The following is a 24911-nucleotide window of genomic DNA, read 5'->3' as shown; positions in this document are numbered from 1 at the left end:
TTTGAATATGGCAGATAAAAATTTTAAAAAACCATTAGTTACATCAATGTAAGATTCACTAATGTTAACCCAATATCAGAGAGAGTTAAATTTATCAAATGAGGCAATTACTTTTTTATTCAAATATATTGTTTGTTCTTGTTACCTTTTCTCAGGAATTCTTAATAACAGTATTCTGCAGAGGGTACATAGAGTGGACAAGGTCTTTACTGATTTCAGAAAATCAAAAATTTCTGGTATTCTGATTCATTCCTAGTGAATATTTTCACAACAAAGTCCTCACTAGGGAATAAATTAACAAACTTATTCAATTCACTTGAGGTTCAATCCAGGGCCAAAAATGTGGTTCAAAAAACTTGTTGTATCTGCCAAACTTTGAAGAAGTTGAAATTCAAGTATTAATTGTGTTTGGTGTGAAGACTTATACAAAAATCTACATTGGCAGTTCTGTAACAAGACACCTGGGAGTGTGTCCAGCAACCTGAAGTTTAGAAGCCCTTGAAACTCTAAACTCCTCTAGGAACTTATATACTCCAGAACTTATCACCTATTTCTCAAATTAGTAGGATAACATCATTTGTTAGCCTTTTTCACTTTCCCCTTCCTACCTACAGCTAAAATCTGTTTGAGTCTACAATCTAATCCCACTATATTTCCCACCTATCCAGTTAACTGTCTTGTTAATAGAAGCCTAGAAGGGTTCCAAGGTCTTCATCCATTTGGGACCTGATTCCCCAACATCTTTGCCCTCATGAATCAATTTATCTTTTAAAGTTTATTTGAAGGTAAGGTATTGTTTGACCTAAGATAAATTTTTGGAAGCCATAAAAGTATTTCACAATTTATAGGTGGTTTTTTATCAAGGTTTTCTACTTCTCTATACCTTCCCTTTCAAAAATCAGTATAAATTCTCACTAGATCAAAAGCCATTCTCTGAAATAAGGAATAATAGTCTCATGCAGCTAGGTTCGCTAGTCGAGACTTTTACCTTAGCAGTTGTCATCCAAGAGGTCATGCTTCCAAGATCAAAATCCTTTTGCTTCTTTAGTTTGTGATGAAAGACGAGTTACAACATAGTCAAATCCCAAGTTTGGCACAGACAGTGTAGCTCTATCAGAAAACCTCCAGTACAGGAGGCAGCCCTAGCCTCATCATTCTCTTTTAGTGTAACTCCATCTCTCTATTAGTGTGCTGAGGATAATTTATCATCCTGTACTTGATTCAGGGTTCCCTCTGGAATGCATCACCAATGAGAAAAAAAAACATTGAGTGTCATAGTCTGTTTCATGCTCCATTTGCCAAAATGCCTCATGATCCTAAAAATATTCACTGGGCAAGTCACTGATAGAAACAGCAAATGATTGATATAGGTTGTCATTTTTCACTTTTCTAAAGCTGAGTTTGTCCAGAGATTCCTTTTTGTATCCTGATGATAAATATGTATACCTTTTTCTAATTTTAAATAATTCTACATTGAAAACTCAGCTCTTGTAATTAAGTAAGTGCAATTTAGTATTATTGATTTAAACTTGTTGTCCTTTCTGGAAATGTGTTTCCCTGCTTTTAAACTTTTAGATGAAAGTAAAGAGATGTTGGGATTTGATGAAAGTTAATGTTTCCTCAAGTCTCTCAGCACATGAAGCTGCAATTCTAAGTCAATCCATGTCCACTAATCAAGTATTCTCTTTCAGGTGACACATGCACCATGGCTGACTACAACCGTCTAAAGAGCATCCTCCTAGATCTACAAGCCCGCCGCCAGTCTCAGAGCAGTGTCCTTGGTCCAGATTCATCCTCCCAGAAGCATTTCCTTGTGGAATCTCTGTTTAAGCACTTAGATTTTAATAGCAATGGATATCTCAGCAGCTCTGAACTCACTCAGGTCAGTATATTGTTTAAGTTGGGAAGGCAATTGAATTTTAAAGGGAATAACATTTTTTACTCAATGTGGAAATTAAATATAACACAGTTGAATTCTTCTGTGAATGGTAAATATTGACTATCTGTCTCATTAGAGTTAAACAGATATAGAAATCTATCTTGGAAGAGGCGTTCCTTCTATTTTTGCTCCCAGATGTTGGCAATCCTTCATTTAGATCAATTCAAAATATTATAAGAAACAAAATTGTGTCTGTTGCTTCATTCTAACAACCACCCACAGTTGTTATTTACAAACACACTCTGAAGTCTTCTTTTCTAGCTGGCAAAATACATAGTTCAGAGTGGTTCTCAAGTGTTTTAATTAGGAAATGAACTCCTTTTCTTCCTCAAGTCCCTGCCTACTTATGGAAATAATCCTAGAATAAATAATAGCTGGGTTCCTTCTCCATTTTGTACTTATTGACAGGTACTTTGTCAGAGAAGTCAAATGTGATAAACTGCAGACTTTTACCTTTAATTACCAATTCCTGACCTTTTGAATTCACCATGGTAGTAGTACTAGAGACAGCAAAGCAAAGAAGAATAAAATGACCTTCCTTAGTGCAGAGATTAAGCTGTTTCTGAATTTGTTTTGATAGTATGGTACAATGGAAATATCACTGCATGTGGACTACAGAACTCTGTCTCTATCACAATTTCAATATGTTATCCTCTTGTACTTTAATTTCCTTCTTGATATGATCACAAGATCATACATGCAGAGCTGGATCAGACCTTAAAGGTCATTAAATCCAATCCCTTTTTTATAGAGAAAGAAACTAAGTCACAGAGAAATTTAAATTAGAATAATAATGGTAATGCTAATAGTTAATATTCCCATAGGACTTATTATATTCCAGATGATATTCTAAGATCTTTAGAATTATTATATCATTTGATCCACACTAGAAACCTGGGAGGCAGGTATTTTTTTGGTTGTCCTTCAATCATTCAGTCATTCAGACTCTTTATGACAGCTCAGACTGTAGCATAGCAGGGTCTTCTATCCCCCATTATCTAATGAAGTCTGTCCAAGCTGATGTTCATTGCTTCCATAACACTGTCTATCCATCTTACTTTCTGCCATTCCATTCTCTTTTTGCCTTCAATCTTTCCCAAAACAAGGGTCTTTTCCAATAAGTTCTGTCTTATTTTTATCTGGCCAAAGTATTTAAGCTTCAGCTTAAATTTGTCCTTCCAATGAAAAGTCTGAATTAATTTATTTCTGAATTGATTGACTGATTTGATCTTCTTCTTGTCCGAGGCATTCTGAAAAGTCTTCTCCAGCACCATAATTCAAAAAGAAAGAGTCTGGGGTGCTCAGCTTTCTTTACAATCCAACTCTCACAGTCCTACATTCACTTTTTTTTTAAACCATAGCTTTGACAATATGGACTTTTGTTGGCAGAGTGATGTCTCTGTTTTTTAGTATACTGTTCAGATTTGCCATAGATTTCTTTCCAATATTAGATGATACTATTATCCATAATTTTTAGTTGAGAAAACTGAGGCAAATAATGAGTAAATAGTTTTCTCATAGTAAGTATGTATCTGATGCCATTTTTGAACTCAAAAGTATTATCTATTCTGCCCCATTGCTTCTCCAAAACAATAATAAGCATTTAATAAGTTTCTAAATTAGAAATTGATCTTTATTCATTCTGTCTCCCAAGTCCATTGGCTTATCCATTATATCATACTTTTTTACCACCAGGAAAAAGCATTTCAGTCAATTCATATGATTCAAATGTTTCTTAGAGGAAGCCCAAAGATGGAAGACCTCTTTTCCAAAATGACACAGGTAGTGAGTGACAGCATAGGGATACTAATCCTGGATTTCTTATTCTAAACCAACACTCTTTCAATGAAATTTTTCAGTTGAATTATCTGTTGGGTCATTCCTTATTATATTCTCTGATCCTGCCTCTATTCTACATGCTTACTTTCAGCACAAAGTCAAGCTAAAGACATTTGTAGAACAGTTATGTCTTAAAAACTGTTACTAAGTGTCCTTAAACACTCACATCATGACATTTTAAATCTGTGTGTAGTGGATTCCCATCCTAAAATGGGTACTCACAGTTGTGTCCCAATAGGCATTTTCCAATGGCATCACATTCATTATCTCATCTGATTCCCACAGTGAGACACCATCATCCCTTATTTGTCTTTTTTATAAATCAGGAATGTAAAACACCAGAGAGGAAAAGTGACTTGTCAGAGGTCTTTGAAGTTTCTCGAATCTCAAATGTATTCTTTTTTATGGGCAACATAAGTAAAATTCTTTAGTCTAAAAGATGAATCTCAATTTGTACATTATTTGGGATCAATAAGAAAAAAGGAATTGTTTCTTGTTTCCATTCAGAGTTAAGGATTACTATGATTTTCATAAAGATAGACAGGATGCTTCTTGCTCAAAGAATTCTTGCCCTGAGAAGAGTAGTCCCAGTAATTTGAGATTTCACTTCCATAAAGAGAGATTCCTTCACTGAGCAGCTCATCCTATGAGATCAAAGAAATTTTCTCCTTGTGAAAAGATTTCATCCACAAATGTGGCCACTGGGATATTTATTTCCTCTTTAAAATGTAACATATTTAAAGCCCCATTTATAAATCTCTAGAATATAATGTAGCTAAATTATACTATACCAATTTTATTTTCTCTTGATAATAAATCAAATGACTCAGTAAAAATGTGTCAGTGTTAAGGATAGTAAATCAATTCTCAATAAAAAAATATATTTCCTTCTCTCCAAGATTAATCTTGGAACTTATGATTGATTTAACTTTCAATGAAACCTTTTTACTTACTGCATTAAGTTTTGTTTATTGACTTACTTTCTCTACTTCTATTACTTTAAATAGACTTTAAAGTAACTGGCCAAGATGAGAATGATAAGCAAATAAAAATTACCCCACATCCTACACAAAATTGTTTTTACTTAACAGAATTTTTCCAGATAAACATTTTCCTTATGTTTCCTATCCAGTTTCAGGGCTCGTGGTTTGCACAATAGGCTAGTTTTCCAGGAATTCTTTCCAAATTCTTTTCTTATTTTGTCATTTTACAAAGGCCTGAAATTCACCAAGGAATCAGTATTTTTCCCTATTCTTCTCACCCATTTATGTGTTCTTAGAGTCAGAGCATCAAAATATAAATCTAAAGTTCATATATTCCTTAACGCTAAAAATCAACTTAAATACCTTGAGAAGAAAGACTTTTTATCTGGCCTGCCAGTAAAGAACATGAATAGCAGGAGCAATCCTCTAATTCCCCTTGCTCATCTGAATTCCCAATCCCTTGGTAATTTAGGACTAAGGACACATAGAATGACAAGTATGGTTACTTAGCTCATTGTCACCTATTTCACAGTCTTAATGTGATTCCTTTGAAGAGAGCAGTCACCCCTAACCTCATCAGACACTGACAGACCTAGAATGAACTAATGGATTTTATCTAGTTAAGTCCCCCTAGTAATCCAGACTTCTAGGATGCCTATCTGATGGCATTTAACTAGTAACTGTCCAGTGATGGGTGGCTCTTAAAAATTATAAGGAGTCATAATATTTTAGTTACTCTTTTGACTTAAATTTTACTATGTACTAGCCCCAATATCATTTCTCTTATGTCTAAGGCATGTAGGTATTATCTATTGCATATAAAGTACAGGATTTGAAATCAGACAGATTTTAATTAAATCGTCCCTCAGATATTTAGAAAGTATGTTTGTTTTTCTTCATCTGTGAAATAAAAAAAATAATAGTCCATAACTTAAAAGTTTGTTGTGAGGTTCAAATGAAATATGATAAAACACTATGAAAACCTAAATTCTTGGTATAATTTTTCTTTATTTTATCTCTATTTGTTGTTTCCAAAGATATCTTAAAATATTTTTTTAAATACATTGATACAGAGACACCTAGGTGGCTCAGTGGATAGAGAGGTTCAAATCTGGCCTCAGATACTTCCTAACTATGTGACTGAACAGTTCCTTAACCCTAGCCCTTACCACTCTTCTGCTTTTGGAATTCATATGTAGTATTGATTCTAAGATAGCTGTTAAGGGTTACTTTTAAAATATGGATATAATATTTTGATAGATTGATATAATCCAATTATGTTATATCTATAATATAATTGATATTTTGATTTAATTTATATTATTGATATGATGATATAATTGATTGATATATTGATAGAATCCAATTATGTTATGTCTATAATATCATAATGAAGCTCTCAACTCCCTAATGCACTAAAATTTGATTTCCAACCCTGCCATTTTACATCTGTTTTCTTGTAACTCATTTTTCATTCAGTTCCCTATAAAATGACAGGAATACTATTCGGTAGGTTTTTTTTAACTCCTTACCTTTCATCTTAGAATGAATACTGTGTATTGGTTCTAAGGCAGAAGAGCAGTAAGGGGTAGGCAATGGAGGTTAAGTGACTTGCCCAGGGTCACACAACTGGAAGTTTCTGAGGCCAGATGTGAATCCAGGACCTCCCATCTCTGGACCCAGCTCTCAATCCACTGAGCCACCCAACTGCTCCCTATTGGGTGATTTTTGATGTCTTTTCCAACTGCCCCTTCTGTCTATTAGCCATTTAATCAATGAACATTGAATCTTCTTCCTGTTTACTGTATCTTTTTTTAAGGAAAGTCAAAAACAAGAATTTCAATTGCACAGGTTAAATTAGCTTTCAAGTACATGAGCTTTTATAGCTCTGAAATCAGTAAATGCTTTCAGTCAGTGCTTTGTTATTTGTTTTCATATCTAGACCTCAGAAAACCTTGAAGAAATTTTTCTGAATTCAGATTATCCTTCAAAATGTGTTGGATAGAGGACAGTTGGATGGCTCAGTGAACTGAGAGCCAGGCCTAGAGATGGGAGGCCCTAGGTTCAAATCTGGCCTCAGACACTTGCTATCTGTGTGACCCTAGGCAAGTCACTTAACCCTCTTTGCCTAGCCCTCATCGCTCTTCTACCTTGGAACCAATACTTAGTATTGAGTCTAAGGCAAAAGGTAAGGGTTTTTTTTTTTAAAAAATGTGTTGGACTTATTTATCCAATATATGGAGAGCTGGTTGTTAAATGTTTCAAATCACACTACTGACAAGAATTAAATAAAATACATAGAAACACAGATACTGAAATTAGCCTCAAAAGAGAGAATATCTTCCTAATTATTAATTCTTTTACTAACTAAAAATGTATCATTTTGACACTTAATTAAATGCTTCCTATTCTTCTAACTCATTACACAAGAAATATTTTTATACTGTTTCCAAAACCCCATGCCAAGCCACCTCTGTTCTGTTTCTTACCTTTTACTATTCTTTTGGTTTTAATCTCTCCTCAAAGGATGTGATTAATTTTCTTTTTTAGTTTATCTCACATCCTTCAGTTTCTTGTTATTGCATGCTGCTCAGTGAGTCCCATAAGTGATACATACTTTTCGCATTTAACCCTTTGGCCCTTTGGACTATGTACCATGGTAATCTTTGTATCACCAGATTTATAACTGAAAATGAGATAGAAAACCTTTATTAGAACATTTTTCTTTTACAGAACTAGACGATGAGCCCCACGGCATTGTCAAGGCTTGCCCAAGGCCAAACAGATGGTAGAGCCAGAATTTGAATTCTCATATAATAGAAAATCTGGTGTACAAATTTCTGATACAATAGCAAAAAATCCCCATCCTATTTCTACCTCAGTAGTATTCATTTTTTCTTATAAAGAACTATTTTATTTTTCCAACTCATGAATAATTAAATAAAAGAAAATGAAAAGCCTTCAAAATATGCATATTAAATGTAATAATATTTCAACATTGGCGATGTCTAAAAATGTGTGTTTCATTCTTCATTTTAAGTTCATGACCTCTCTGGCATGAAACAAGAATCTTTATTATATGCTTCATCTTTCATCTTCTACAATGGGCATTCACTTAAATTTCAAGTTAAATTCTCCCCACATATATCTAGGAAAATGGTTATAATATGTGTAGTAAGATTATGATGAATTAAAAATATCAAGCACTAAATAAAGGATTTGCTCTGGCAAGAACTCTGGATATGTGGTTTCTTTCAATAAATATTTATTGTTTCCACTATCTTCCCATCCAGCTGTGTTTTGGATTTTTATCTCCCTGTGCTTGTGTGAGGAAAGTACAGAATTAAGTAATCTATTGATTCTGCCCTCTTGGAGAAAACTTTTACAATATGATATATTCTAGTTGGAGGAGATGACCAAAAACCAGATGGTTATAATTCACTGTATGTCATAAACATCAGAAACAACAACTGCATTTAGTATTATGGAGGAAACAAAGAGGTATTTCTTCTTCTGTGACAATAAAATGGGTAAGGGATATACATGATGCTACTGAAAATGTCTGACACCTTCAGAAGGACAAGGGCTGATCAAGTTCATCAATGCAAGTGACCTTCATTTTATCTCTGATGTATGATGTTATATTACCTGATACAATTGTTTTTGGGGTAGAGGATAATTTTCAGTTTAACTTTTGGGCCTGAAATTCTGTTTCTCAAATATGTATCATGTTGGAGTAGCATGACACCTGTCTTTTGGACTCTGGGAGATCAGAGTTTAATTTCTGCACTTCTAAGAAAATGTCTGGTTTGGGTCAAATTCTTATCTCTGGAAATGTTCCTCCTAAGTAATCTGATCCTAGGCTCACTTCTATTCTGACATACTAGGATCATAAGGCTTACTTAGTGTCTCCTCTGAGAGTTCCTTGAAATACTTATGAGTAAGGGCTTTGACATGGCTGCTATTTTGTCCGCAGATCTGTGTGTAATGTTGCTTTCCTCAGTTCAATATTCAATCTCCTTCTCTGTTTATGATATTTTCCTGATGTTCATTTTTGCTCTGAGATATGCTCCAAACCTTTCTACCTTTGTCTTCTGTTTCTAATAGCTTATGAAGGATGGATCACTGGAAAATGATTTTCTTGGTTGTTCACTGGAAGACCTACTCCGTTTTGATGATTACAACAATGATGGTTCCCTCAGTTTGCAGGAGTTCTATACCACCTTCCGTAAGTCAGACACTACTCTCGGGGGGGGAGGGAGGATCATCAAAGTGAACGATAAATTATTATTATCCTTTCCCTTCAGCACCAACAACATCTTTTCCCAAATGCAGTCAGTTGTGCTTAATACCTTCCTTTGAGGCCTAGTGATTATTCCTTTTATTTAAATTCATAAAAGTTGCTGAATTGAGTTTTCAGATAGGAAAGTCTTCATGAATATCTCTATATTAGAGAACAAGCTGGCATGATTCGTTGTACTCTGAACTGTTGTTGTCTATAAGTTCTTATTTGTGGTTTTATTTTTTATTAATGTTTTCTACAGAATGGCTATAGGGAGTTTACCATGACATCCAGGAAAAGTTATTGTTGTCTCGTTCATGCAATTCAATGGAATTGCATTCATTTGTAAGTGAGGAATACCTGCAATGTAAAACCATGGGCAGATGCATTATTTGCAGATGCATTTAGCTTTCTAAAAAGAGACAAGAAAAGGCACTTGAATGTGCTCTAAGTCTAAGGTAGGAATTCCCAAATAAGATGAGTGAGTTTATTTTGAATTTAAGGATATATTTATTTGTTAAATCTTGAGAAATATTACATTTCAACAGAAACTTTGGACAAAGAATCAAAGGGTAAATTAGCAGAATGATTCCTATCACATCCACACCACTAAATATGAAACTTTGATGGTTCATATGAGGCAAATTTTTATTTATTTGAACAAAATATAACATTTAGTGTCACACCTTACCTTTCTCAGCATTCTCATTTAACTGCTTCTTACTCCAAATCTGAGTTACTGATAGCTTTTCTTTCTTTTTTTTTAAACCCTTGTACTTCGGTGTATTGTCTCATAGGTGGAAGATTGGTAAGGGTGGGCAATGGGGGTCAAGTGACTTGCCCAGGGTCACACAGCTGGGAAGTGGCTGAGGCCGGGTTTGAACCTAGGACCTCCTGTCTCTAGGCCTGACTCTCACTCCACTGAGCTACCCAGCTGCCCCCTGATAGCTTTTCTTGCAAAAAAAAAATGTTGTTTTCATTCTGAGCCATTATCATTCTGATCATTCAGAATGAGACTGGTAAGCATTTGTGAAAGAATGAATGCTAACAATAAACTACAGCAGAAAATCAAAATTGTAATTATCTGAAATAAACAAAACAGAAACCAATATCATTCTTTTTTTAAAAAACAGGAATCAAATCATGGTCTGTCTTTATGAGTCTTTGAGTATGTAGGAATTTTATAAATGGTTGTGAAAGGACTCTGTGTAGTTAATAAAAGGCCAAGCATGATGGATTAAGAAAGATTTGGATTTAAATCCTCCCTCTCACATTGATATTTATACTATCATAATGAGGGTTCCTTAACCTCTTGAAACTCTAAGCAATTCTTTAAGACTATTAATTACAAATGAGTTTCCAATCTGCATTGACTTATAGAATCCCCATAGTATCAATTCTACATATGTTTGAATTCTATATATGTTCATATTTTTGAAGTAAAAAATCCAAATTCTTTTGTGGAGCTAATGTTTTTCAAGTAGATAATAGGACAATAAGCCTCTCTTACTTGTTCCTCATTTTCCAATATTCACATTATATTATGTTTATCTGTATCTGGTTTGCCTATTTCTGGATAACTTTATCTTTTATTGGTTGCATATATTGGTTACACACACATACACACACACACACACACACACACACACACACACACACACACCCCTATATATTTTTGTCCGGGTGTTTCAGTCATGTCTTACTTTTTGAGACCTCATTTGATATTTTCTTGGCAAAGACACTGGAATAGTTTACCATTTCCTTCTCCAGCTCATTTTTTATATGGGGAAACAGAGGTAAACAAGTTTAAGTAATTTGCCCTGGGTTACACAGCTAGTAATTATCTGAGGCTAAATTTGAACTCAGGAAAATGATGTCCTGATTCTTCATCTGGTACTCTATCCACTATGCCACATACCTATGTATGTATGTGCATCGGGTGTATATGTGTAAAATTCTATTTTTTAACTGCTGTATCTTCAAGAGCTTTAGAAGCTTTCCATAAACATTCTTATACTCATTTATATTCTCGTTACCACTTACCCACCTTCTGTTGTTCACCAGTTCTTACTGGTTTGACAATGATTTGTACTACTAGATGCCTTTGGCTACTCACCAGGGGTGAGAAACCATACTTTTCCCCTATAAACCTTGTCTACATGATGTAAAAGTTTAAATTTAGTTTTATGCTAAATATGAGAATTCTAAAGTAATATTGTGGTCACCAATTTAAAAATATTATCTCTTTAGTCTAAATAACTGTAGCAGCTTTATTTTACAAGGAGGTAGGAAAGAGTGAAAGTGGAAATGTAAGAAAGAGACAGAAAGTACTGCCTAGCTACAAATACCCTAAGTTTAATCCAAATGTCTCCAGACGACAAATACGAATCCAAAAGCAAATCTCATCATAATCCAAAGTTCTAATTAGAAAGTCGAAATCCAAAGAGCCAGGAGATGCTGAAGAATCCCCTGAGAACCTTCAGTGCACATGAGGCTAAAACCCCCAAGAATCTCACCAGAACTCACACTGAAAGGAGTGTGCCACTGAAGTGCCAGTGAGCAGAGAGGGTCTCCTCACTGAAGAACCAAGAATCACCATTCACCATCACAGGATCCAAAGGAAGAGTCTGTCTCTTCAAGCACCAAGGTAGGAATGATGCCAAATCAAAAGATCTGAAGAGAGAAGAATTACCAAATCCAGAAAGCCATAGCTTTCCTTTTCCTTTTTCCACATCACTTCCTGTCTCTTCCCATTTCTACAGGAATCAATCACAAGTGTTAAGTAGGGGTGTTTTCAGTTTTTGATTGATTAAATTAAAGACTGCTGATTGATTACATTAGAAATAACAAAGAGAGATAATTCTGTCTTTACAATGAGAAGGGATCTCTGAAAGAGCAGTCCTGTTTTAAATAATCATGGCATTATGTAAGAAGGTGAATATGATTGGAGAGACCCTTTTTTAATTTTTATTGACACCTTTTCTATTTTTACCACATCATGTCTCTACCAATGAAAAATTATGAAGAAAAACTGATCTAGACAGTGATTTTTGAAAAATAAATACTATCAGAAATATTCCTCAATTGATATTTCATGAAGGGATAGGAACTGGCCATTTTCAGACAAAGACATCAAAGCTATCAATAATTATGTGAAATCCATGTTGCTAATAAATAGAGAAATATAAATGGAAAAACCTCTTAGGTACCACTTTATTCATATCAAATTTGCTAAGATGACAGAATAGGAATGACAAGAATTTGAACGACTGTGTGAAATTGGGTTCACCTATGCACTGTTCCTAAAGCAGTGAACTAGTCAAACCACTGTGGAGACCAATTTGGAAATATGCCCAAGAGATTTAAAAACTAGGAAAATAGTTTTACCCACTAATAGCACTACAAGGATATTAAAAATAGTAGGACCCATATGTACTAACATGTTTACAATATCTCTTTTTTGTGTTGTCAAAAGAAAGTAAAGTTTTGTTCATTAATTAGAGAATGACTGAGCAAATGGTAGTAAATGATTGTGAAGGAGTACAATTGTGATATATGAGAATATGAAAGCAACCATTTTAGAAACTGGGGAGACTTTTTTTGCTTTTATTTTTCCAGATTATATATTGATAAAATTTTTAGAAACCTTTTTTCAAAATTTTGCAATTCATGTTCTCTCCCTCCCAACCCTAACCCTGCCCCAAGAGAGCAGGTAATATGATAGAGGTTGTATATGTGTTATTAGAAAATATATATTTCCATGTTCTTCATGTTAAAGAAAACACATATTACTTACACCAGAGAAAAAAATTCATGAAAGAAATCAAATGAAGAATGGTATGTTTCAATCTGTATTCATTTATTGAAAAAACATTGTAACTATATATTTATAGAATGACTAAAAATCCTAATACATGTATATATTGCAATTTTTAGTCATTTAGACTCCATCATTTCCTTCTATAGCAGTGGAGAGCTTTTTTTTTAACCCCTACCTTCCATCTTGGAGTCAATACTGTGTATTGGCTCCAAGGCAGAAGAGTGGTAAGGGCTAGGCAATAGGAATTAAGTGACTTGCCCAGGGTCACACAGCAGGAAAGTATCTGAGGCCAGATTTGAACCTAGGACCTCCCATCTCTAGGCCTGGCTCTCAATCCAGCTGCCCCCGAGAGCCTTTTTCATCACGAGTCCCTTGGAGTTGTTGTGGATCTTCCTTGCACTTATGATAATAGTTAATTAAGTCATTCACAGTTAATCACATTATTGCTGTTACTGTGTACAGCATTCTTCTAGATCTGCTCACTTAACTTTATACCATTTCATATAAGTCCAGATTTTTTTATGATCATGTTATTCATCATTTCTTGTGGTATAGTAGCATTTCATTACAATTATGGGCCAAAATTTGTTCAGCCATTTCCCGATTGATGGACATCCCTTCAGTTTCTACTAAATTGAGAAGATTTAAGTGAAGCAAAGTTAAGTTAGGAAAATCAGAAGTATAATAATCAAAGTAACAACAATATTGTAAAGTTTTTCAACTCTGAAAAACAATATAATTGTTCAGTACAGTGATCCACCATTGATATCCACCTCCAAAGAGAATATCAATGGACTCAGATTTACAGACATGAAGAATCTTTTTTTCCTTTCCTTGTTTTTCTTTTTTGCTATTGTTTTATCTAATTCAGAAATATGTTTTGTAATACTTCATATATGTAATAGGTATGGCTTTTACTGATTCTCAGAGAGTGGGACAAGGTGACAAGGGAGTGAGAGAAATTGGAACTGAAAAGAAAAAGAAAATTTGAAAAATAGAATATAAATACTGAATTATATATCTTTTTTCCTAATAGTTCCTGTTAAGAATATTGAAGAGATAAACTTCATCACCTGTTATAAGACTAATATTGGTTATTATAATCAGATTTAGTCTATTATATAGTGTTGTAATAAATATTAATGTACTTATAGCACATGTTATTCTCTTGGTTCTATTTAGCTCACTCTTCATCAGTTCACATATAGGTCTTACTGAAATTCATAGTCAATTGATCTAATTTCTTCTTATGACTTAATGATGTTCTAATATATGTATATATTGCAATTTGTGACCATTCTATAAATATATATTTACAATGTTTTTTCAATAAATGCATTTTGTCATGCTTTTCATTGGTTGGAACTTTCTATTTTTTATTTGTGATGTTTGGGTAAAGAGGTATTAATAAAGATCATTAATAAAATAAAATTAATGGAGAAGGGATTCAGAATATTTTCCTTACCTATACTTGTATTTAATATATCAGAATTCTATCTTCAATGTTCTCATAATGGTGACCTATCAAGAAAACATCATTCAGGACTAACTAAATCAAAATATCTTTGCCAAGGAGACCTTCAGATTTTCCATTAACATTTCATAATAAGACTTTCCTGTCATAAAGTAGAGTGTCACCAAAAAGATCAAGAAGAAAGAGAATGTATGTCTTCCCTTTGCAGCAGTCACAGTTGACTGTGATTTGAAAATAAAAATAACTGAAAATCAAATAATTAAAACTCAGGTGAAAATCAAATGAAAATCCATTGTAAAGGAAAACTTTTGTGCCATAAGAAATGATGAACAAGATGATCACAAAAAAACATGAAGTGATGCAAAGTGAAGTGAACAGAACCAGAACGCTATACCAGATAACAATAAATACTCAAATGTTTATTAAGTTTCTAATAAATTTCAGACACTATGTTTAGCAATTCTGAATAAAAAGAAAATTATTAAACTAAATTTGTTTTCAAAGACTTTACAATTTTTTTAAAATAGAGAAAGTGGAATGAAATAAGCATAAGGAAGGGACAGAAAGAAAACAAAGATGGATAAATGGAAGGATGGATGGATGGATGGATGGATGGATGGATGGATGGATGGATGGATGGATGGATGGATGGATGGGTGATATAAATGCCTATCATCTTCAAAAGACTTTAGAAATATTGTCTGAATTGTCCCCCATGTCATCCCTTTGAGGTAGATGCTAATAATTTAATATTGGGGAAACTGAGATGGATGTTTACTTGACTTAGCCCTGGTCACACTGTTAGTAAATGTCTGAAGCCATACCAGATCTGAGATTATCCTGAGTGTTTTCTCCAATATAACCCCTTCTAAAAATAGTTGTATGTGCAAACCTCAATAAAAATTTAAAAATTTATAATTAATTTGAAATTAAAATATTGTCATTTTAAAACATAATATTATTCAGATCTTTCCTGGATTAAGATTGAACTTCTTTTGAACTAAGCAACCATTTCATTTGTCATACTCTGACCTGACTAATAGACATACAATACCTTTGGAAATCATATAAATTACAAAAGCTGTAAAATGAATTAACTGAGCTGTAAAGATCTGAAGTGCAGTTCATTCAAGGAATTCTCATTCTCATAGCTCTTTAAATTGATTTATATTTTGTACATTTTAAATAGGTGACTGAAATGAGATATATACACACAACCTATTACCCAGCAATCAATGTACATTTTCAAAATTTTGCTTTTATTCATATTATCATTTAAAATATTTCTGAGACAATTTTTAGAATTTGACTTCCAAAATGGAAACAGCCATCTATCTGGAAGATGGGAAATATTTTATAATTATATTTTCCACTACCCATTTTGCTTGGATATTAATCCTAAAGCATAATATGTTATTCTTTGTGGCTCAGCAACTTGGGGGAGGGTACATACAATGGAATAAGACTATCACAATATCTTAGTTGTAATATTCTTCCCACCATTAAAAACTATTTTCCACATCTAAGTAATGTATATGTAATTTTTTTTAAAACCTCTCCTCAAATAGTTGCACTATGTGTGAGATAGAGTTGAGCAGTGTGTTCTCAACTGGTTCTGAATTCTGAATTAATTAATAGCAATGTTCTGTTGTCATTTGCTAGGAATCCTGCAATCATACTAAGTACAACGATCTCCTGGTTCTGCCCCTTTCACTCTGCATCAATTCCTGGAGGTCATTCCAGTTCACAGAGAAATCCTCAAGTTCATTCCTTTCAGCACACTAGTATTCTATCACCATCAGATACCACAATTTGTTCAGATGCCCAATTGATGGACATCCCTTCATTTTCCATTTTTTTTGCCACCACAAAGAGCACAGCTATAAATATTTTTGTACAAGTATTTTTCCTTATTATCTCTTTGGGGTACAAACCTAGTAGTGGTATGGCTAGATCAAAGGGCAGACAGTCTTTTGAAGCCTTTTGGGCATAGTTCCAAATTGCCATCCAGAATGGTTGGACTAATCACAATTCCACCAAGAGTATATTAGTATGCCAATTTTGCCACATCCCTTCCAACATTTATAACTTTCCTTTGCGGACATATTGGCCAGTCTGCTAGGTATAAGGTGGTAAAATTTGCATTTCTCTAATCAAGAAGGATTTAGAATACTTTTTTGCTTATTGATAGTTTTTATTTCTTCATATGAAAACTGCCTTATTAATGTCCCTTGACAATTTTTTGACTGGGTAGTGGCTTGATTTTTTGTAAATTTGACTTAGTTCCTTATATATTTGAGAAATTAAAATTTGTGAGAAAGTTTTATTATAAAAATGTTCTCCCATTTTGTTGCTTTCCTTCTAATTTTGGTTCCATTGGGTCTTTTTGTTCAAAACTTTTTTAATTTGATATAATCAAAGTCATTCATTTTTTTACTTTTCAATGTTCTCTATTTCTTGCTTGGTCCCTCCTTTCCCACAGACATGACAAGTATACTATTCTATGTTCATCTAATTTTTTTATACTTTTTATAGTTAAGTCATTTACCCATTTTGAATTTATCTTGGTATAAGGTATAAGATATTGATCTAAACCTAATTTTCCTCATACTATTTTCCAATTTCCCCAGAAGTTTTTGTCAAATAGTGAGTTCTTGTCCCAAAAGCTGGGGTCTTTGGGTTTATCAAACACTATCTTGCTGAGGTCATTTATCCCTAGTCTATTCCATTGATCCACCCTTCTCTCTCTTAGCCAGTACCATATTGTTTTGATGACTGCTGCTTTATAATACAATTTAATATCTGGTACTGCTAAGCCCCCATCCTTCACATTTTTTTTCAATATTTCCCTTGATATTCTTGATCATTTGTTCTTCCAGATGAACTTTGTTATCACTTTTTCTAATTCTATAAAAAAAGTTTTTGGTAGTTTGATAGCTATGACACTGAATAAGTAGATAAATTTGGGTTGGATTGTCATTTTTATTATGTTAGCTCATCCTATCCATGAACAATTACTGTTTTCCCAATTATTTATATCTAGTTTTAATTGTGTGAAAAGTGTTTTGTAGTTGGGCTCACATAAATATTGTGTTTGTCTCAGCAGAGAAATTACTAAATATTTTATACTTTCTAGAGTGATTTTAAATGGAGTTTCTCTTTCTAGCTACTGCTGCTGAGTTTTGTTGGAAATATGTAGAAATGATGATGATTTGTGTGATTTTATCTTGTACTCCGCAACTTTGCTAAAGTTGTTCATTATTTACCCTAGCCTTTTACTTGGTCTCTAGGATTCTTTAACCACATCATCTGCAAGAGTGATAGTTTAGTTTCCTCATTGCCTACTTTAATCCCTTCAATTTCTTTTTCTTCTCTAATCAATACTGCTAGCATTTCTAGAACAATATTAAATAATAGAGATGACAATGGACATCCTTGTTTCACTCCTGATCTTATTGGGAAGGCTTCTAACTTGTCCCAATTGCAGATGATACTTGCTGATAGTTTTAAATATATACTATTTATTATTTTGAGGAAGGGCCTTTCTATTCCTATACTTTCTAGTGTTTTCAATAGGAATGGCTGTTGTATTTTGTCAAACGCTTTTTCTGTATCTATTGAGATAATCATGTGATTTCTATTGTTTTGATTATTGATATGGTCAATAATGTGGATGGTTTCCTTAATGTTAAAACATCCTTGCATTCCTGTTATAAATCTCACCTAGTCATAGTGAATAATCCTTGTGACCACTTGCTGGAGTCTTTTTGCTAGTATTCTATTTAACATTTTTGCATCTATTTTCATTAAGGATTGGACTGTAGTTTTCTTTCTCTGTTTTTGGTCTCCTTGGCTTTGGAATAAGTACCATATTTGTGTCATAAAAGAAATTTGGTAAAACTCCTAATTTGCTTATTTTTCCAAATAGTTTGTATAGTATTGGGACTATTCTTTAAATGTTTAATAGAAATCACTTGTGAATCCATCGGTACCTGGGGATTTTTTCTTAGGAAGTTACTTGATGGCTTGTTGAATTTCTTTTTCTGAAATGGGATTATTTAAGTATTCTATTTCCTCTTTTGTTAATATAGGCAATTTATATTTTTGTAAATATTCACTCATTTCACCTAGATTGTCATGTTTATTGCCATATAATTGTGCAAAATAGTTCTTAATTACCTTAATTTCCTCTTCATTAGAGGTGAGATTGCCCTTTTTATCTTCGATATAAAAATTAATTTGATTCTGTTCTTTCTTTTTTATTAGATTAACCAGTACTTTATCTATTTTATTTGTTTTTTCAAAGTACCAGCTCCTAATCTTATTTATTAGTACAATAGTTCTTTTACTTTCAATTTGATTAATTTCTCCTTTTATTTTTAGGATTTCCAATTTAGTTTTTATCTGGGGATTTTTAAATTGTTCTTCTTCTAATTTTTTATGTTGTAAGCCCAATTCATTGATTTCTTTACTCTCTTGTTGATATAGGCACTCAGTGATATAAATTTTCCCCTAAGTACTGCTTTGGCTGTATCTCATAGGTTTTGATATGATGTCTCCTCATTGTCATTCTCTTTAATGAGGCCCATAATAGTTTCTATGATTTCTTTATTTGAACCCCGAGTATTGAAGAATTAGATTGTTTTCTTTCTAATTAATTTAAAATTTGTCTTTCCTTGGACCTTTGTTAATTATAATTTTTATTGCATTATAATCTGGAAAAGTTGCATTTATTATTTCTCCTTTTCTGCATTTGTTTTCAATATTTCTATGCCCTAGTACATGGTTGATCTTTGTATATGTACCATGTATTGCTGAAAAGGTATATTCCTTTTTTCCCTGTTCAGTTTTCTCCAGATATCTATTAATTCTAATTTTTCTAGCATTTCATTCACTTCCCTTACTTATTTCTTGGGTTTTTTTTTTCAGTTCAATTTATCTAATTCTGAAACAGGAAGGTTGAAATCCCCCATCAATATTGTCTTGCTGTCTATTTCCTCCTTTAGCTCCTTTAATTTTTCCTTTAAAAATCTAGATGCTATACCATTTGATGCATAAATGTTTAGTAATGATATTACTTCATTGTTTATAGTATCCTTCAGGAAAATATAATTTCCTTCCTTATCTCTTTTAATCAGGTATCATGATTGCTACTCATTCTTTTTTACTTTAAATGATGTGTAATAAAATCTGCTCCAGCCTTTTACCTTGAATCTGTGTGTGTGTGTCACCCTGCCTCAAATGTGTTTCTTATAAACAGTATATAGTAGGATTCTGGTTTTTAATCTACTTTACTATCCACTTCTGTTTTATGAGTCAATTTTTCCCCTTCATATTCAGTGCTATGATAATTAACCTTCCATCATATTAGCCCCTTTAAATCCTGCTCTATTCCCTTTCTCTGTTCCCCCTCACCAATATTCTGCTTTTTGTCACCCTTCCACTTCTCCCTCCCTCCAATTACCTTCCTCTTCCCTTGTCTTATTCCCCTTCTACTTCTCTGTGGGGTAAGAATTCTATACCCCACTGATTAGGGTAGGATAAAATTCTATACCCCAATGAGTATACTTGTTTTACCCTCTCTCAGCCAGTTACACAATGAGAATAAAGTTTAATCATTGCTCATCATGACCCTTATCTCCCCCTCTCTATAATGATTTTATACCTCTTTACATTATATAATTTATCCCATTCTATCTCTCCCTTCCCTTTTCTCTCAATGCAATCCTCTCTTTCATCCCTTGATTGATTTTTAAATGTCATTCATATGCATACATATCATATCATATTCACATATTTTATATCATCACATTTACATATACCTATAATTGTCATATATTTTCATATACATCATATCATCATAATAAGCTTACTTCTTTCTCTTCTTTCTGAGTAAATTCCTTCTATATTCTCTACTACTAAGATTAATTTTTGAGAATTACAGGTATCCTCTTTCCATGTAGACCTATAAACATTTTGATCTTAATGACTCCCTTAAATTTATTCTTTCTTATTTACCTTTTGGAGCTTCTCTTGTGTCTCATGTTTGGACTTCAAATTTTTTGTTTGTATCAAGCTTATTCCTTAGGAATGCTTGGAAATCTTCTATCTTATTGAATGTCCATGTTTTCCCAAAAGAATATTCTCAGTTTTGCTGAATAGGTGACTCTGGGTTGTAAGTCCACATCTTTTACCTTCCTGAATATCATATTCTATGGCTTTTGACCCTTTAATGTAGAAGCCACTAGGTCCTTTGTGATTTTGATTTTATCTCCATGGTATTTAAATGGTTTCTTTCTGGCTATTTGAAGTATTTTTTCCTTGGCTTGGTGGCTCTTTAATTTAGCTATTATATTCCTGGAAGTTGTCATTTGAGGATTTCTTTCTGGAGGCAATTTGTGTATTCTTTAAATTTCAATTTTATTTTCTTGTTTGAAGAGCTCTGGGCAGTTTTCTTTGCTAATTTCTTGTAGTGTGATGTCCAAGGTTTTTTCTTGATCATGACTTTCGGGTAGTCCAATAATTCTCAGATTGTCTCTCTCAGATCTATTTTCTAGGTCAGTTATTTTTTCAACAAGATATTTCATTTTTCCTCTATTTTTTCATTCCTTTGATTCTGCTTTTGGGTCTTGATTTCTCATGAAAGCATTAGTTTCTAGATGGTCAATTCTGATTTTTAAAGCCTGGTTTTTCTGTCAGTTTTTGTTTCTCCTTTTTTAATTGGCCCATTTCTCCTCCCATCACTTTCATTTCTCTTTCCCACTTTTCATCTGCCTCCCTCAATTGTTTTTTGAAGTCTTTTTTGAGTTCTTCCAGAATCTGTGTCCAATTTTTTGCATGTATTTCCTTTGCTTACATTGTCCCCTTCTGTGTCTATACCTTGTTTTTTGTCTCCATAAAAATTCTTTAAAGTTAGGTTTTTTGTTGTTGATTTTTGATCATTTTTCCTATGTAATTATAGGTAGGCTTGGGGAGGTGGTGTTATGGTCTGAGGGCTGAGAGCTCTGAGAGCTTCTCCTGCTGATTCAATTGACCACTGACATGCTGATACCTTAGATTTGCCTCAGGCTTAGGTGTAAGCTTTTGATCTCACTCTGATTTGATCAGGTTGGGGGATGATCAAATTCTAGTCCCAGGCTTAGGCTCACGTTTTTTGGTCCCCTGGTGTACTTGATTCAATCAGGCACACTATAGATTGTACTGTCTTAGAGGTCTGCCCTGAGCTTTTGAGTCTTTCTTTTCTTGAAAGTTGTTTCACTTTGTCTCTTTATTGGTTCTTTCATTCCTGTATGTGATGATATTTTAATCTTGGTTGTAGAGGATTCTCATGATGTCACAGAACTGTTCTGAATTACTCTGCCATCTTGGCTCCACCCCAGGAAGCAAATCCCAGCTTTTCTTTCAACAAGCATTGTATTATATTCATAAATCTCAGAATTTCCAAAGCTTTTGAGAAGATTTCAACATTCAATTTAATCGTCAAGTCAAAGATGCTGATTTCTAATCTTTCCACTTCCATTAAGTACATACTTCCTTTAGTCTTGGTTCATAAACTGAGTATCCTAAGAACTGTCATTGTGATTTTAAGGGTGATCAGCAGACCCCTTGTGATTCCAAGGTCTCCATGAATCAGCACTTTCTTTTGAGATTTTTCCTTGCTATTTGATAAAAGAATAAAATTATTCTAATTACAAGTTCAAAACTGAAATGTAAAAGAGTGCACTGAAGATTTGTATATAATGATTGTAAGAGATTTGTGACTTATCATGAAGAATAATCCCAAAATGTAAAGGATGTCATCAAGAAAATATATGAAACCAACACAAAGGAATAAATGAATCAAACAATTAATGAGTAATTTCTATATACAAAGAACTCTCCTTAGTTCTGTGCAACCTAAAAGTAGGATGACTTCTAATTTAGGGAGTTCACATTCTAATGGCATTGATAGAAAAAAGCACCGAGTATGTGTCTGGAATCCTCCTAAGCACTTAAAAAATATTTTATTTCATCCAAACATCTTTGGGATGCAAAAGTTCTAGTTATACTAATCTTATCATAGAGGAAACCAAGCCAAGGATTGATTAACTAATTTGCTCTGCCTCATATAGCTAGGAAGTATCTAAATCCAGATTTGAATTCTGGCCTTTCTATGACCAGTTCCAGCATTCTTTTCAGTTGGTACACATAGCTGAATCTGTGCTGCCTCTTTTTCATATGCAAGTTGGTAAGTGATGGGCAGAGGGCTTAAATTCTAAGGAAACTAGTTCAAGATTATTCACTTATCAAAAAGAAACCATTGAGGTTGGGTTGTTCGGTGGTTGTTGTTGATTTATTTGGGTTTTTGTCTTGTTTTGTTTTTTAGCACAGCATTGATATATTCATGAAAACCCACAAATTCACCTCTGTTTTATGCTGTCCTTTGCTAAGTTATACTACATATGTGCATGTATATATATGCATATATATGCATTTATGAGCATTGAAATTATTATATTCAAGAAAGACATCTTCCTTAATTCTTGGTTAATTGTACAATATAATAATTTTATCTGAGCATAGATTCATAATAAATAGATTCATTTTTCACATTTAATTATTTTTTTAATTTTAAACATTATTAATATTCATTTTTAACATGGTTACATGATTCATGCTCCTACTTTCCCCTTTATCCCCCACATTCCCCCCACCCATGGCTGACACACATTTCCACTGGTTTTATCATGTGTCCTTGATCAAGACCTATTTCCAAATTGTTGGTAGTTGCATTGGTGTGGTAGTTTCGAGTCCACATCCTCAATCATGTCCAACCCAACCCTTGCGTTCAAGCAGCTGTTTTTCTTAAATGTTTCCTCTCCTGTAGTCCTTCCTCTGGATGTGGGTAGCGTTCTTTACCATAAATCCTTCAGAATTGTCCTGGGTTTTTGTATTGCTGCTGGTACAGAGGTCCATTACATTTGATTTTACCACAGTATATCAGTCTCTGTGTACAATGTTCTTCTGGCTCTGGTCCTTTCACTCTGCATCAGTTCCTGGAGGTCTTTCCAGTTCACCTGGAACTTTTCCACTTTGTTATTCCTTTTAGCACAATAGTATTCCATCACCAGCATATACCACAATTTGTTCAGCCATTCCCCAATTGAAGGACATACCCTCATTTTCCAGTTTTTTGCCACCACAAAAAGCGTGGCTATAAATATTTTCATACAATTCTGTTTATCTATGATCTCTTTGGGGTACAAGCCCAACAATGGTACAGCTGGATCAAAGGGTAGGCAGTCTTTTATAGCCCTTTGAGCATAGTTCGAAATTGCCATCCAAAATGGTTGGATCAGTTCACAACTCCACCAGCAATGCATTAATGTCCCAATTTTGCCACATCCCCTCCAACATTCATTACCCTTCCCTTCTTTCATTTTAGCCAATCTGCTAGGTGTGAGGTAATACCTCAGAGTTATTTTGATTTGCATGTCTCTAATTATTAGAGATTTAGAGCACTTTCTCATGTGCTTATTGATACTTTTGATTTCTTTACCTGAAAATTGCCTATTCATGTCTCTTGCCCATTTATCAATTGGGGAATGGCTTGATTTTTTATACAATTGATTTAACTCCTTGTATATTTGAGTAATTAGACCCCTGTCAGAGTTTTTCGTTATACAGATTTTTCCCAATTTGTTGTTTCCCTTCTGATTTTGACTACATTGTTTTTCTTTGTACAAAAGCTTTTTAGCTTAATATAATCAGAACCATTTAATTTACCTTTTGTAATTTTCTCTAACTCTTGCTTGGTTTTAAATTCTTTCCTTTCCCAAAGATCTGACAAGTATACTATTTTGTGTTCACTTAATTTATTTATAGTTTCCTGCTTTATATTCAAGTCCTTCACCCATTCTGAATTTATCTTGGTGTAGGGTGTGAGATGTTGATCTAAACCTAATCTCTCCCATGTTGTTTTTCAAATTTCCCAGCACTTTTTGTCAAATAGTGGATTCATGTCCCAAAAGTTGGTCTCTTAGGGTTTATCATACACTGTCTTGCTGATGCCATTTACCCCAAGTCTATTCCACTGATCCTCCTCTCTGTCTCTTAGCCAGTACCATATTGTTTTGATGACTGCTGCTTTATAGTATAGTTTAATATCTGGTACTGCTAGGCCCCCTTCCTTCACATTTTTTTTTCATTATTATTCTTGATCTTTTGTTATTCCAAATTAAATTTGTTATAGTTTTTTCTAATTCAATAAAGAAGTTTTTTGGTAGTTTGATAATTATGGCACTAAATAGGTAAATTAATTTGGGTAGAATGGTCATTTTTATTATGTTAGCTCGTCCTACCCATGAGCAACCAATGGCTTTCCAGTTGTTTAGATCCAGTTTTATTTGCTTGGAAAGTGTTTTTAGTTGTTTTTCGTATAATTGCTGTGTTTGTTTTGTTAGATTGATTCCCAAGTATTTTATATTGTCTAGGGTAATTTTAAATGGTGTTTATCTTTCTACCTCTTGCTGCTGTAATGTGTTGGAAATGTATAGAAATGCTGATGATTTATGTGCATTTATTTTGTATCCTGC

General features: G+C 33.5%; 1 protein-coding gene across 1 annotated transcript in view; it reads left to right on the top strand.

Moving 5' to 3' along the window:
• The window catches only part of FSTL4 (follistatin like 4), an 874220-nt gene that overhangs the window by 552562 nt on the left and 296747 nt on the right, over positions 1-24911 (top strand). The window contains exons 4-5 of the mRNA XM_044661912.1: positions 1692-1882; positions 8869-8989. Of these exons, the coding sequence (XP_044517847.1) occupies positions 1692-1882; positions 8869-8989 (312 nt within the window). The remainder of the gene's footprint in view (positions 1-1691; positions 1883-8868; positions 8990-24911) is intronic.

This window comes from Gracilinanus agilis, chromosome 2, assembly GCF_016433145.1.
Source record: "Gracilinanus agilis isolate LMUSP501 chromosome 2, AgileGrace, whole genome shotgun sequence".
In the NCBI taxonomy this organism is placed as follows: domain Eukaryota; kingdom Metazoa; phylum Chordata; class Mammalia; order Didelphimorphia; family Didelphidae; genus Gracilinanus; species Gracilinanus agilis.
The sequence above is the reverse complement of the archived record's forward strand: the minus strand, read 5'-3'. Positions and strand labels throughout refer to the sequence as shown.